General features: G+C 45.3%; 1 protein-coding gene across 1 annotated transcript in view; it reads left to right on the forward strand.

The window, feature by feature from the left end:
• CPS1 (carbamoyl-phosphate synthase 1) overlaps positions 1–16,266 on the forward strand; it is a gene marked incomplete at its 3' end in the record, with an annotated part of 173,698 nt that overhangs the window by 32,174 nt on the left and 125,258 nt on the right. Inside the window, exons 8-11 of the mRNA XM_083354439.1 lie at positions 723–851; positions 1,455–1,561; positions 3,891–4,032; positions 7,103–7,180. Of these exons, the coding sequence (XP_083210565.1) occupies positions 723–851; positions 1,455–1,561; positions 3,891–4,032; positions 7,103–7,180 (456 nt within the window). The remainder of the gene's footprint in view (positions 1–722; positions 852–1,454; positions 1,562–3,890; positions 4,033–7,102; positions 7,181–16,266) is intronic.

The raw sequence follows: 16,266 nt of genomic DNA on the forward strand, positions 1-16,266 counted from the left end.
TATGAGGGGCTCATACTTATATGTGTTTTCACTTTATTTTATCCTGAAAACAAACTTGCAAGATTAATATTTATTTTAAAGACTTTATTTTAAATACAATACAGCTAGACCTTGTTCAGCAACTACCTTAGACTGTTTGCAGTTACAATGGTGATGAAGTCAATCTTTGGTTTCACAGCCAACTTTGATGCCAATCCTCATATGGATGACCTTTTCAGGCCTGCAAAGCAAAGGAAAACTGGAGTAAAATCATGAGTACCCTCACAGTTTCACTTAGCTACTGCTTTGCCTAATTACTGAATTGCCAGTCCCAATAGTGGTTGCTAAATGAGTTGAGAACAATTAAATATATATTAAACCCATATTAAACTACCTCTTCGTATATATTTAACCCATACCTCTAGTATATAGTTAATCAAGAAGTATTTATGGAGAAATGCTGTAGTAGTGGGATACTATTTAATACTGTGGTTATCTCTAAAGGTGAATATGACATTCAATTATTTATACTTCATTTTCAGAGACAACCACAGTGATTAAGAATAAAGAGAGAAAACTCTCCTTTTTCCCATTTACTTGCAACCAGCCAAATCTAAGTGGGCTGTGTTAGAATGGGTTTTTCTCATATTCAGACTCACGAATGTATCCTGTTAGCTGCATCATACATAATCTAGTTAATTGCCTAACAGCCCTTGACGCTATCCATACTCTTTTGTTGTCAGAGAGGTGCTGAAGTTCATTTGGTGCCTTGGAATCATGATTTTACCTCAATGGACTATGATGGACTTTTCATTTCTGGAGGCCCTGGTGATCCCACCCAAGCACCAGAACTAATTGAAAATGTCAGGAAGGTAAAGAATATATATTGGAACCAATGTTTTTTTTATGATGCTGTTGACTTATATTGCCCATGGTTTGTTTCTTCATTTGCATTTCATTAAATTACTACCCTTGAAATAAAGATGAAGAAAGTGGTGGATTAGAGCAAAACACTATAAAAGGAGACATGAAGACAAGTCATTAGAGACACCTTTACCTTTACACTGCAATCACTTATAATCTCACATACTATGCATTTTTTTATGTCAAGTTCTCGCATCCTACTTCAATAGTGGGGGGGGCACAAGAACTAGCCCTCTTCAAATTAGGATTGTTTGCTCTTCTGCCTCTACAAGACCACTGCATGAAAATGCATGAAAGACTAGCCTTCTTTGAGGCAGATTTTCTGCCTCTCTTTGAACTAAAAAAGGTGCCCTGATGCAATTTCCCTTTCCATAGTTATTAAATATGTGCAAATTACTGTCACGGACGAAGCTGGCAATATCATTTTAAAAAGGGAATTGTTTAGAAATCAATTTAAAATACTGCCTATAACCAGAAAGAGTATTGTTTTGTTATCTCAGCAGGTGAAAGCTCATTTTTAGTCATTTTTGATAGCAGTCTTTCCTGTCTAGGTTCTTAAAAATGATCGCCAAGAGCCTTTGCTTGGAACAAGTATGGGGAATCTCATTACTGGATTAGCAGCCGGGGCAACATCCTACAAAATGGCCATGGCAAACAGGTATGAGACATATATGTGCACATGTTCAAGAACCAAAAGACAGGAGTGTTTTTAATGATCATGCAGCACCAATTTTATTGAGAGAAACTCAGCCAAAGTATTTATGTATCTTATGAGAATCATGTCTTTTGCTACTTACGTGCAGTTTCTTCCAAAGTTGGTGTCTGGCCTATGCTTGCTATTCTTTTATGTTACAGGTAGTCCTCAATTAACAATTGTAATTGGGAATGTGAATTCCATTGCTAAGCAAGGCAGTTGTAGAGCTTGATGTCACATGATTGTGTTTCCAGTTGGTGAAACCCATGTGGTCATTAAGTGCTTTTTGTGACTTCCTGCTGGTTTCCCCATTGACTTGTGGGGACTTTGTGTGAAAGTCACAGTGATCATTTGACTATGGAACACTGTAACTATCATAATTGCCAGTGGTTGCCAAGTGCCTGAATTGCAATCATGCAATAACTGCAATGAGGGACGTGGTGGCTCAGTGGGTTAGGATACTGAGCTTGTCAATCAGATGGTTGGCAGTTTGGTAGGTCGAATCCTGAGTGCCGCGTAACAGAGTGAGCGCCTGTTACTCATCCCAGCTTCTGCCAACCTAGCAGTTCGAAAGCACGTAAAAATGCAAGTAGAAAAATAGGGACCACTACGGTGGGAAGGTAACAGCATTCTGTGCACCCTTGGCATCTAGTCATGCCAGCCACATGACCACTGAGACATCCTTGGACAAGCGCTGGCTCTTTGGCTTTGAAACAGAGATGAGCACCAGCTCGTAGAGTTGGAAACGACTAGCACGCATGTGCGGGGGAACCTTTACCTTTACCTAAGAACCCACCATAAGCTTCCTCATTCAACACCATTGTAATTTTGGATAGTTGCTGAGGAAAAGGCCATTAAATGAGGACAATCTTTTAATGGCCAGACAGAAATCCCTGAAACTCCCTGTCAAAACTCTCTCCTGTGGTAAGAGTAGAGTAGACAGACCTGCTGGAGGACAGAACTAGTAGCATATGATAGATATACAGAGGCAAAACAAGGGTTCCAAGAGCACTTAAAAGATGCAGAGTTTTAACAACACTTTTTCTTTTATAATATATGTTTTACTTAGTGACAAGTGCCATTTGCTAAAAATCTCCACCCATTTTAGTAACTGTAGTATTTGCAGTTACCCTTGCCCCATTCAGTGCAGTAGCCATAGTAACAATTGGCCCCTTCACTGCCAAAAGCAAATAATCATGCAAAAGACATCTAGTGAAGTTGCTATGATTTCAGAAGCTCATTTCATGGATCTTGTGTAGTTGGTTTCCATTATGTCCCTGAAATTAGTTTTATTTAAAAGTTATCATGGTTAATTGTGTTGGCCTTGTGGAAGAAAACTAACAAAGATTGCAAAGACACCGAATGACCAGAATATAACATGGAGAAATAATTTTATCTTAGCTGTAACATTTTTCCTGCAGAGTAGTAGCAAACAGCAGAATTTCTGGTCTTTAAATATGATTAAATGTAGTGCTTTGCTGCAGAAAATGTTCCCGCATATTTATTCTATAGTACTATTTCTCATTCAATTTATTGAAATAAAAATTCCTTTCTACAATTTATTTCAAAAGACAACATGGAAAAGTTCTCAGATGTGAAGTGTGATGTTCTTGGCCTTTGTTTATCAAAGTCACCACAAGAAACATGTGCTCTCCTGTTTCTCAGGGAGCAGCCATTTTTATAGGGTTATGCAACTTTCCTGGCTTCCCATGCTTCATTCTTGGAAGGGAAAATGTCACCAAGGAGTTTTTAACAGGAGAGCCAGTTTGACATCATGATTAAGGCATCAAGTTAGAAGTTAGGCAGTCATTAATTCTACTCACCTTAGTCACAAAGCCAGTGGGTGACTTTAGGCCAGTCACTCTCTCTCAGCCCTAGGAAGCAGGCAAGGGCAAACCACTTTTGAAAATCTTGCCAAGAAAACTTCAGGGGCTAGTCCAGGCAGTCGCCAGGAGTCAACAATGATTCCAAACCACTCCCACACAGAGACAAAAAAGTGTGAGAAACAGGAATGCTTCAGAATAATTAGTGTGATTTACATAATCCCATTTTCTTTCACTTCCTCCAGTGAAATAATCTCAACAACAGCACTCAAAAGAAATTTTATAGAAATTCTCAAGCAACTTGAGAATAAGATAATAAAACAGGCTCTTTCACAAAGGGAAGAAAACTTTTAAAAAATTGCAAATCATAGTTTGGCAAAATATCAATTAACTGTAATCATCTTCCCTTGCCTTTCACTCCCACATGTGATTTCTTTACCAAACCATTCCTTTTCTCCCTGATTCTTCAGAGGACAGAATCAGCCAGTTGTGAATGTCTTAAATGGACAAGCTTTCATTACTGCTCAGAATCATGGATATGCAATTGATGGCAACTCTCTCCCTTCTGGCTGGAAGCCTTTGTTTGTGAATGCAAACGATCAAACCAATGAGGTAAGACTTCTTTCTCTGGGTATCTGAAGGATTTGATGAGACAGGGTGGATGTCTGCTCATCAAAGAACAAGCTGGCATCAATATTGCTTGGATTATCAATCCCATTATTCTTAAAGATTCTTTGCCCACTACTCAGTGAAATATGTATCTTTGGTGAATTACTGGAAAATGATATTGGAATTATACACTATAGAAGTTACAAGGCAATACTTTTATAGGGACCAGTCAAAAATCCAAAATGGTATCTAGGCATATGACTTCCTATTCATCTGCATGTATGTTAGAAAGGAAGAGAGGAAAAATGCTTCTAGGCATGGTGGTGATCCCTCTGTAGCTAGTAAAACTCTTTGGTGCATTTTATAGAGCAGTGATAACGAACTTTTTAGAGACCGAGTGCCCAAACTGCAACCCAAACCCCACTTATGTATTTCTGGGTGCCAGGTGGGCGTGATGCACTGGGTGGGCGTGGCTACAATGGTCATGGAAGACTGGGTAGGTGTGGTCAGGGTGGGCATGACCAGCTCGATGTTGCTCCTGGGGAGGGATCCCTGTGGAGGCTGGGCAGGGTTGGGGGAGATCCACGGGGTCTCTGGCGGGTGGGGCAATGGGCAGGAGGGCGTCTTGCTCAGCTGATGGCTTGGGGGGGAAGGGGGCAGCTACACCCCTCCCAAATGCTGCCCTGTCACAAAAGCAGGATGAAAACTTCAAAAAGCGACAAGGAAAAAAAGTTAAAACAGAAGAGTGTCTCACGATGGTTTTCTTCCCCACTTCCTTCTAGCTGCAGTTTAAATATGTAAAGACCACAAAAGAAAAAACTTGGCTTTCTCTCATTTTAATTCAGAAGGCAGGAATGGGAGGATTGGGGGGATGTTGTTTGTTTCAAAGGAAGGGAAAGAGAGGGGCTGGGAGAGCGCGGCAAGTGAATGGTGATGGTGCAAGGCTTCTGGCTATGCAGGGGGGCATTGGGGGCATTCTCTTTAAAAGAACAAAACAAGGAAAAAATAAAAATCCCCTACTCACTCCACCTCCCAAAAACACAATAACAGAGCTTTCAATGATACAAACAGGCCTTGGAGGCCATCTGGGTGGGCTCACTGCCCCTCTGACTCCCCACCCCAGACACTTGCCAGAGCCTCTTAATCGCAGAACATTGGGCAGGGGGGGTCACCCCTCTTGAGTCAGGGATGCCAGCTCAGTAGCACCAAGGCGGATTGGCACAGTCTGTCTCACCCTCATATCACCGTCTCTCTCTCTCTCTCTCTCTCTCTGTGTGTGTGGTGTGTGGGAGCTGGACTAGAATAATGCCCATCCAATGCCCAGCAGCTGCTGACAAGGTGGCTCATCTCCTTCCTTTGGGGAGAAAGGTGGCGAGCATGCCCTGGGGATGGGGGGGAGGTGTGTGTGTGTGTGTGGGGATGCTCTTGAGCCCTGCAGCTCTTCTTAGTGGGGAGGAGGAAAGTGGGGAGGGGCCGTGCTGGGATCAGGGCTCCTTGTGCCCTCCACTGCCTGGTTGCACTCTGCTGCCACAGGTGCCACGGCTCCACTTGTCTGGCAGGGCAAGGGTGCGCTCGGGCACAGGGAGGCATGTGGGGATGCTACCTCACTTGCCATGCCATGGCTGGGCTAGGTGTAGAGCCTCCTCACTGCTTCTTCCCCCATGGACATCAGCAGCGCTAACCCCACCTACCATTCATCCCAGGGCAGCTGCTGCCATCTGGCACTCTCCAGCCTATCACTGGCCAGCCAGGCATGCTGAGCTTAGGCCTTGGGCAGATGGAGGCTGGAGGGGAGTGAGACCCGTGGCTGCCCAGCTCCTCCACCTGAGGACCCATGCGGGGAGAGGTGCCACCTGGCTCGCTAAGCCACAGTCCACCCGCAGAAGGAGAAGGAGGATGGAAGAGGAGGGCTGGCTAGGGACAGGTGCAGCACTGCCCATGGGAGGAATATGACCAGCCCCAGCCTGGAGGAGGGGAGAGACTGAGGGAGCCCAAAGGGAGGCAGGTGTGGTGCTCAGGGGCAGCCGCTCTCCCCCCTTCACCCATGCTCCTGCAGAAGGGCTGGCTGGCTTCGGCATCACCTGGGCAGGCGCTGCTGGTCCCTCCCTCCCTCCCCCCCTCCCCCCCTCCCTCCCTCCCTCCCTCCCTCCCTCCCTTCCTTCCTTCCTTCTTTCCTTCCTCTCTCTCTCTCTCTCTCCCTTTCTCCAAAGTCCAAACTCACGTGTCCTTCTTCCCTTGCTAGCCTTCTGCAAAGTGCAAATGGACACCACGTCCTACTTGTCTTCTCCAAACTCACACCCACCATCGCTTCCAAAGGCCGTCTGCTCACTCACTCGCGTGCTCTCTCTCGCTGCACTCCCGCCAAAACCTGCTCCTTTTATAGGTTCCCCTCTCACCGCCCAGGTCTCACAGCTATTCCCGCGAGACTGCTGCTAGATTCAGTTTCCCTGCCCCCTTTGGTTCCCACTAGTCAGTCGCACTTGGAGAGGGGGAGGGGAGGTCCCTCTGGTGCGTGTGCCGACAGAAAGGGCTCTATGTGCCCAGTCTGGCATGCATGCCATAGGTTCACCAGCATGGCTATAGATGGAAACTGAAGTTGCAGCAAGACATGGGGAAAGAAACATGAAATTATTTCTGTTCCTTTGAAAGTTATTCAGAAGTGCAACTTGCATTCATTGGAACTCAGAGGCCTTTTTCAAAAAAGTAGCTAGTACGTAGTATTTCTCTTAGTAAACCAGGGTTTCCTTTTAGATTCTGGACCCAATATTCATAAGCAATTCTCCTGTAATAGAATTAGAATTGGGTAATATTTCTGTTAGGATTGCATGAATGACAGATTCAAAACTTATGCAAAACTCAATAAATCTTACAGATGCTGTTCACTAAAGAGTTGCTTATCTGTTTCCTGGACTAAGACCAGTTTGAAGATGTAATAAATTTCAATTCTCCCTCTAAACTAAATTATCAAAGACTTAGCCTTGGCCGTATGTGGGGTTTGCTAACAAGAGCATTTTAAAACTATTTTTGTTCCCAGGAAGAAGACTAACTTTATCATTTACTTTTAATCCTGCAGGGAATTATGCATGAAAACAAGCCAATTTTCACAGTGCAGTTCTATCCAGAAGGCAATCCAGGGCCAACAGACACTGAGGTAATTGATGGGGTGATTAGGTGAAAATCAGGGCTTTTTTTCTCATAGAACGCTCAGAACGGAGTTCCGGCACCTTTTTTGGATGGAACCTTGTAGGGTAGGCAAGGCGGGTTGTACGACATGTGTGAGTTCCGGCACCTTTTTCTTTTACAAAAAAAGCACTGGTGAAAATAATAATAAAATGGTCAAACATCAGAACCTTATTCTGCAACAATACCTCCCATTTGAATCCCGATGTTGCATATTGTGTGCATTCAGCTTTGTTCAGAATTAAAACTGCTGAGCCCAGTGCTGCAGCAGTGTGGAGAGCAAGGTCATGCTTGGTGCCTGAACAAAACTGGTTCACATAACACAGTAGTTGTCTGAGTCAAAATATTTTACATAGCATCCTTCTCTAACATCAGAACATAGATCTATGCATGTTAAAAAAAATCAGATAGCACCATTCTATTAGTTCAGAATACTGGCATGGAAACATTTCTGCTACATTGTCTACTGCAATGTGCTCTGCATGGGGTTGCCCTTGAAGACCATTCTGACAAGCCAACTTTTCCAGAGTACAGCAGTGTGAGCAATGATGGGCATACCTTGATATTTTGTGAATTACAGATGTTACTATTTTGTTTCTGGGTGTGATTCAAACTGCTGGCTATTTACCTATAAAGCTCTATAGAGCATATGGTCTGGTGGGTTAAGGGACCAGCTGTCTCCTATAATATCTGCCTGGTTGAATTGATCTGGCAAGGTTGGCACATTAAGGGTTCCTTTGATTAAACAATGTCATCTCTCAGGACCCCAGAAGCATGCCTTCTCTGTCCAATTAACAATGGCATCTGGATCTCTACATCCCATTTTTCTGTGCCACACATTCAATCAATTTTATGGTTGCAATTTTTGCTGCTGTTGGCTTATAATATGCACAGTCTAATTAAAAGAGTCCATTTTTTTTCTGGAGCATGCATTTCATAGGCAATTCTTCATTATCAGTCACATAACCAGGGGCATCTTTAACAACTGTATGTAGATTTATATTTCTCCAGATACTTGAGACATACTTTTCTGAAATTGGAGACTTTGAAGATTATCAATCTTGTTTATTTAATCTGAATGGCGTTTCCAAATTCCCTTGGCTTTATTTAAATGCCTTAAATTCACAAAAAATGGAGTTACCCACTGTCAGATAGATCATCTTCGCTACTTTTCCCCCGAGTTCCAAGCTCTTTGTTCTTGTTCTTTCTCAGTGTGTGATAGATTATGATAAAATGAGGAATGAGGCATTTGAAAGTTTATCTTAGAACAGGCAACCAAGTCAAGATGCAAGAAATGTGGAAAAAGTGTTCCAAAAAGTCTCCATCTTTAACTGAGGCTGACATTTTTCCCCCAAATTTCTGTATTCATCCCAGCCTAGCCGTAAAGATATTGTACTGAAATCTGGCCATCCTTGCTTGCCTGGACTTGCCAGCTACATGTAGTTTGACACTGAATGTATATCTTTTTCTGGGTCTAAGGCAATTTCTTGAGAATTCGGGAGATTTTTTTATTTGGATGACAAGGATGACCTTGAAGTATTAGTACCATATTATAAAACCTTAGTAAAACCACACCTGGAATACTGCATCCAGTTTTGGTCACTACATTACAAAAAATATGTTGAGACTTTGGAAAAAGTGCAAAGAAGTGCAACTTAAAATGATTAAGGGCCTGGAGACAAAAACATATGAAGAACAGTTGCAGGAATTGGGCATAGTCAGTTTAGAAAAAAGGACTATGACATGATAGCAGTATTCCAGTATTTGAGAGGCTGTCACAAAGAGGAGGGGGTCAACTTATTTTCCAGAGCACAAGAGGACAGAATAAGAAACAATGGATGGAAACTAATCAAGGAGAGAAGCAACCTGGAATTAAGGAGAAACTTCCTAACAGTGAGGACTGTTGTGTCCATAGTTATGGGAGTGATTTCCCTTCGGCGGGAAAACCTAGTGCAATCATTGGCTGTTACTTCCCGGCGGGAGATTCTGAGCCGGGGATTGGTTATGTTTGAATGGAACCTAGTATATAAGGTAGGGTTCAACAGCTGCTAGCCAGTTGACCCATGTGAGTTCGAATAAACGTTCCTTGTTCTACCTCGCTGTCTCCGCTCGTCATTCCGGACTTAACAGTGGCGACGAAGGTGGGATCTGACGGCAGAATAGCGAAGGAGCCGCGGAAAGCCGACAGAGTGGAAAGCGGGAAATTTGAATCACAGTCAACCGAGCAGCAAGCGAACTGAACCTACAGGATGGCGCAAGTCGGTTCCCTGAAGGAGTTCGACCCTAATTACCCTGAAGACTGGGAAGAATATGTCGGTCAAGTCGAGGGGTACATGCTGGTCAACGGGATCACGGAGGACAGGAAGAAGGCGGCGGCTCTCCTAACCATCAGCGGCACTCCGGTTTACCGGGTGGCCGTCGGCCTGTGCCAACCCCTGCCGGTCTCCAGCGTATCGTACGCCGACCTGTTGGCCAAGCTAAGGGTCCATTTCACCCCTAAAAGGTCGGAACTGTTCTGGCGGAGGATATTCGAGAAGCGGAACCAACGGCCGGGCGAATCTATCCAGCAGTTTGTGGCGGCAGTCAGGGAAGCAGCCCTGCACTGTAAATACGACAACCTCGAGATTCGCATTAGGGACCGAGTGGTTTTGGGGCTGCGAGATGAACACTTGCAAAACCGGATTATCTCCAAGCCCACAGGCAACCTCCAAGAAGTCTTAGACGAGCTACTCACGTACGAGTCTACAGGCAGACGCGACCCCCCCTACAACAGCATGGCTGCCTCAGCCGAAGTAAACCTTGAGAGCCATGTGGATGGTGAGGAGGTGGACTACCAGTGGGAAGCTGACATTGCCGAGATTGCCCAAAGATTCGGGAAGATGGCGCCGAGACCACCACGAGTCGACGGACCCAACCAGAGCAGAAGACAGCAACCCCCTGCGTTCCAACGACCCCAGAGGGACAACCCAACCAGACCTTGTGACCCAGAAACGAGGTGCGGAAGCTGCGGCGGAAATCACCTAAGATCAACGTGCAGATTCAGAAATGCCAAATGCCGAGGCTGCGGAAAAACGGGCCACATCCAGGCCATCTGCCGAAGCCGACCGCGTGACAACCGTCTCCACGAGCTCGACGCTTGGGCCTCAGGTGAGGTAACCCCCGAACGGAGTGGCGGAGAGATCCCTAGGCCTAAGGCACGCACTTCCAACCCGGGGGCAGGGGTGGGGGTCAATCATGTGGGAACCCCTAGACTAAATCACACCCCTAGAATTAATCACATTTTGAGACATAAATTAAGAATAGAAGTCCAACTGCAAGGCATCCCTTGCAAGATGGAAGTGGACTCCGGGGCCTCAGTATCTATAATTTCAGGGGACACCCTTAGGTACATAGAAAACAGAAGTGGCCATAGAATTCCCCTTAAACCCACTAAACTACAATTAGCTGACTTCCAGAAAACACCTATAGAATTAGTGGGAGAGGCTACTATTAAGGTTAAGTACAAAGGGTTTAGCGGATTATTAACTGTCCTAGTCACTGAGGGCCAGAGAACTAGCCTTGTAGGCCTTAATTGGTTCTCGGCCCTGGGCATCTGGGTTGGGGGAATTAACACCATACAAAGTAGAACCCTAAAATCTGTCTGCGATAACTTCGCAGACGTATTCGACGGGTCGTTAGGGAGGTACAAGGGACCCCCCATTAACTTTAATCTAGACCCCGCAGTCAGGCCCATTAGGCTTAAGGCCCGGAGGGTGCCTTTCGCCCTTAAACAGAAAATCGAGGCCGAACTAGATAAGCTAGTAGGCCAGGGCGTTTTAGAACCCGTTGAAGGGGTCCTGTGGGAGACACCGATCGTCACACCCCTGAAACCGAACGGGGATGTGAGGATCTGTGCCGACTATAAGGCCACCCTGAACCTCGCCATGAAAAAACACGCTTACCCGGTCCTGACGGTGAAGCAGGTCCTCGCGACGATCCAGGACGGCGCCATTTTCGCCAAGCTTGACTTGGCGCAGGCGTATTTGCAACTTACTGTGTCTAAGGAAGCCGCCGAGGCTCAAACGAAAGTTGCCCACAAGGGGGCGTTCCGCGTTCACAGACTTCAGTTTGGGATAGCTGCAGCTCCAGGCATCTTCCAGGAGGTGATGGAGAGGACCTTGAAGGGCATTCCAGGTGTATGCCCTTACTTCGACGATGTCCTCATCGCTGGAAAAACTGAGGACATCCTAGCTGAGAGGCTAGAACAGGTATTGGGGAAGTTTAGAGAGGCAGGGTTGAAATTAAAAAAGGATAAGTGTTGCATAGGGGTAAAATCAACAGAATTCCTAGGGTTTAGAATTGATGCACTAGGCATCCACCCTACAGAAGGAAAAATTAGGGCAATTAAACTAGCCCCAGAACCCAAGAACAAGGCGGAATTACAAGCTTTCCTAGGCTTAATTAATTTTTATCACACATTCCTGCCTCACAAAGCAGCTATTGCTGAACCCCTCCATAGACTTTTAGACAGGAAGACCCCCTGGCAGTGGCAGAAAAAACACAGGACTAGTTTTCAAACACTAAAGGACATATTGTCCAGCAATTCTACAGTCACTCACTTTATAGAAAACAAACCCATATTCTTAGCGTGTGACGCTTCTCCTTATGGAGTGGGAGCAGTCATAAGCCACATGGATGAGCAGGGTCAACAGAGGCCTATAGCATATTATTCCAGGACCTTAACAAAGGCGGAACGGAATTATGCACAGATTGACCGGGAAGCATTGGCCATCGTGGCAGGCATAAAAAACTTCCACGATTACCTGTATGGTAGGGACTTTACCATTTACACTGACCATAAACCCCTGCTAGGGTTATTCACTACCGATAGACAGACACCACAAATCATGTCACCCAGGATGCTCAGATGGTCAATTTTCCTTTCTGCATACACATTCTCAATTAAACACAGGCCGGGCAAAGAGATGGGGCACGCTGATGCCCTCAGCAGATTACCTCTAGAGGATACTGGCACAGACCCCGCACTGGTGGGACAAATCATGTCCCTACAAGAACTCTCTGAGTGCCCTCTGACTGCCAGGGACATTGCAGCAGCTACCAGATAAGACCCCATACTTAGCAGAATAGCAGCGTGGGTACAAGGGGGGTGGCCTAGCAAAAACCCTGACCCTAAGTTCACACCGTACTTTAGAAGGAAGGACGAATTGTCATCACACTTAGGATGTATCTTGTGGGGAAACAGGGTTGTTATCCCAGAGAGTCATAGGAACACAGTGATTGGGGAATTACACGAAGGGCACCCTGGAATTGTGCGTATGAAAGCTCTAGCTAGAAGCCACTTATGGTGGCCAGGGTTAGACACAGCCATAGAGGACAAAGTAGCTGGGTGCTATCAGTGTCAGCGATCCAGACCAGAGCAGGCACACACAACGGTCCACAAGTGGGAAGAGGCCAGAAACCCGTGGTCTAGAATCCATATTGACTTCGCTGGCCCATTCCAGGGCCTCACATTCCTAGTAGTAGTGGATAGCTACTCCCGGTGGTTGGAGGTCGTGCCTGTTAAGTCCATGACGTCAGCCAAAACCATACAGGTCTTACGGGGACTCTTTGCCACTCATGGGTTACCTGACGTAATTGTTTCCGACAATGGGCCCCAATTCACATCTAATGAATTTCAGGACTTCCTCAAGGCCAACTGGATTAGGCACGCGACATCAGCACCCTTCCACCCCTCCTCCAACGGATTGGCAGAACGAAACGTCAGAACAACCAAGGACGCCCTCAGACGAATCATCCATGGCGACTGGCATCAGAGACTGGCTCAGTTCCTTTTGGCCCAACACACTACACCGTGCACGGCCACAGGGAAGAGCCCTGCTGAAATGAGGTGGGGCAGGCGGTTGATAACAAAATTGGACAGACTACACCCTGACAGGCTACCTGCAGAACACGACCCGGTCACCCCGACCCGGTCTCTGAACATTGGGGACACGGTGTGGGCTAGGAATTATGGACAAGGGGACAAATGGGCACAAGGGGTAGTAATTGACAAAACCGGACCCTTATCTTATTTAATTGAGGGGGAAGGGAATCAGCTGATTAGGAGACACATCGATCAGTTAAGGAAAAGGGCCCCTGAATGCGTACAGGCCAACAAAGAGAGGAAAAGCACTACAGCTGACACTGCTTTTTCCCCAGCCAGGGTTAACACAGCACCAGGGGGTAAAGGGAGGGGAATACAATTCAGGTCAATAGAAGCAAACCCCCAGAATTGTAATGCAGAAATAGAAATAGCTCCCCTTGACAGCCCACCAGGGTCATCCAGTCAGTCCAATGAACCCCAACAACAGCAACCACAACAACAGCCCAATAGGGAAATACCACCAGAGCCATCACCCCACACAACAGAGTCAGAGGCGGTAGTAAATGGCGGAACTGAAGACACCTCAGCAGTTAGTACGGCCAGCAGATACCCAGTCAGGAAGCATAAACCTCCTAGCTATCTGAAGGACTATGTCAAATAGTAAATTTCATCCAGGGGGGAAGGGGTGTTGTGTCCATAGTTATGGGAGTGGTTTCCCTTCGGCGGGAAAACCTAGTGCAATCATTGGCTGTTACTTCCCGGCGGGAGATTCTGAGCCGGGGATTGGTTATGTTTGAATGGAACCTAGTATATAAGATAGGGTTCAACGGCTGCTAGCCAGTTGACCCATGTGAGTTCGAATAAACGTTCCTTGTTCTACCTCGCTGTCTCCGCTCGTCATTCCGGACTTAACAAGGACAATTAACCAGTGGAAGAAACTTGCCTTCAGAAGTTGAGGGTGCTTCATCATTGAAGGTTTTTAAGAAGAGAATTGGCAGCCACTTGTCTCAAATTGTATAGGTCTCCTGCTTGAGCAGGAAGGTGGACTAGAAGACTTCCAAGGTCCCTTCCATCTCTATTCTGATTGATTGATTGATTTAAGGAGAATTCTGGCCTTAACTTTCCCAGTCGTGGCGTAGTTTGGTTGTTAGGAAACTAATTATATGACTGTAAATGACCAGCTAAGAAAGGCTATAGTAGGAAGCAGAGCAGTAGACATTTGAGGAAAACCAGCAGCAGAGAGAATGGAAAGAATTAGGTTTGATTTTACTACCTCAGGCAAACATACACAGCAGAAAGTGACAAGAACATTTCAAAAATATACAGAGGTTTGATCAAATGATAGGCCAAGGGACGAACAAGAACATGGCAACAACAGTGAAGCAACCAGCAGCTGGATTGGAAGAATTATTTAAGCAACCAGCAGCTGTAAAAGAGGGTGTAAATATTCCATACGGAGCATGCTCTCAGCACACAATGGAGAACCATCAATTGTCATATGAACAGTAACTCATATATTCTCCTATAAACTTGGCCTTTCTGCAGAGTGCAGTTTTCTGACTTGGTATCTAAGTGTATGTTTGTCCTAAGGTTTGGGTGGTCTAACCTCCAGATCAGAGTCTGGGTCACATGGCCTGGCAAGGTGGGAATTGGTTTCACAGTATTGTGGCTACTAGAGTTCATAGCTCCTGACCAAACTGTCTCCTCCTCATACCTAGATATATCTAAAGATGAGGCTTCAGCCTGGGGCAAGACACAAGTGGGAACTTTAGTGATCCCATTTTTCAAAGTCTTTAGCTTTATTTTCCAATCTTCTCTTAGTCCAATTCTTATTTTTCTTTGCAGAAGTTTGCATAATTATTTACTGGAACACAACCCTATTGGTGGTTTAAGCATTCTGTGTGAGCATGTAAACAATCCCAAGAGCCAGAATCTGACCTGAGCAATGATTAGTGATGCATGTTTTATAACTATAGCAGAATGGAGATTTACAAAAAATATTTTATAGGGGTAGGCAAAGCCTGGCACCTAGCTAGCTAGAAAAATGAAGAAGCATGCACTCTGTCCATCTGGGAAGAAAAGTAAATGGGAGTCACCTCATAAAAGAAAGAGCAGGCATAATGAAAAAGAAACTTTAACTCTCTATATTTTATTTCATCTAACCCTATATTGTGGTCAGCTAGTCATGATGTGGTGATGAGTCGGCATCCCTACACTTGGAATTCCAATAGTTTATAGTCACAAACAGTATGTCAAGAAAGGATGCTTTGTTTTGATCAAAGTTTCTTTAGTGTATGGTGTGGTTCCATGATTTAACTCTTTTTCAAAGTGCTATCGTGGACCCATCGCATTGCATCATATTAGCACTTGTCTGACCTTTAGTGGTCTCCTGGATAGAAAACATGGGGACTGCTTCTGTTCTGCTGACTGGAGGTGGGGCATTTTTCTTTCCTACATCAAGGCATTGCCTCAAAGCAGGTCACTTAGTTGGACTCAAGACAGCTTTGCAAAGAGGTGCCATTTGCCGTTGTGCACAACTCTACAGTTTACAAGAATAAAATCAATGATTGGTCTAATTAATTTTCAACAATAGCATATTTTTTCTGGGAAACTCACAAGAAAGAAAGGGAGGCATAAGTATTAGATTGTTTAATTCAGGGCTTTTCAACCTTTTCACCCATTGTACCACTTTTAGGATATGGCAACATCTGAGTACCACCAGTCACCTAGCAAGGTGTCAAAAACCTGATGAACCCCCCCAAAAGGAAAAAAAGTGATGAAGTACAGATAGTCCTCGACTTATAACAGTTCACTTAGTGACTGTTCAAAGTTACGATGGCACTGAAAAAAGTGCCCCCCAAGCCACAGCCGAGCAAGACGTCTGCCTGCCTGGCGGTGCTCTTCCTCCTATCTGAGGTTTTCATTGTTGTGAACATTTCTGTTGAGGATTGGCAGTGGGGGTGGGGTGGGGGGATGTTTGGTTTTTATTTCACCCCCCACAACTGCTGGGTGGTTGCAGCAGGTTTTGGTCACTTCACATGACCCTGGGACACTGTGACTGTCATAAATATGAATCAGTTGCCAAGCATCTGAATGTAAATCACAAGACCCTGGAGATGCTGCAACATTCCAGCTGATCGGCCCTTCTTCGGGGCTCAGCAGAAGCACCAGGATCAGCGCCAAGCTCCAACTGG

This window comes from Vipera ursinii (assembly GCF_947247035.1).
Source record: "Vipera ursinii genome assembly, chromosome: 1".
In the NCBI taxonomy this organism is placed as follows: domain Eukaryota; kingdom Metazoa; phylum Chordata; class Lepidosauria; order Squamata; family Viperidae; genus Vipera; species Vipera ursinii.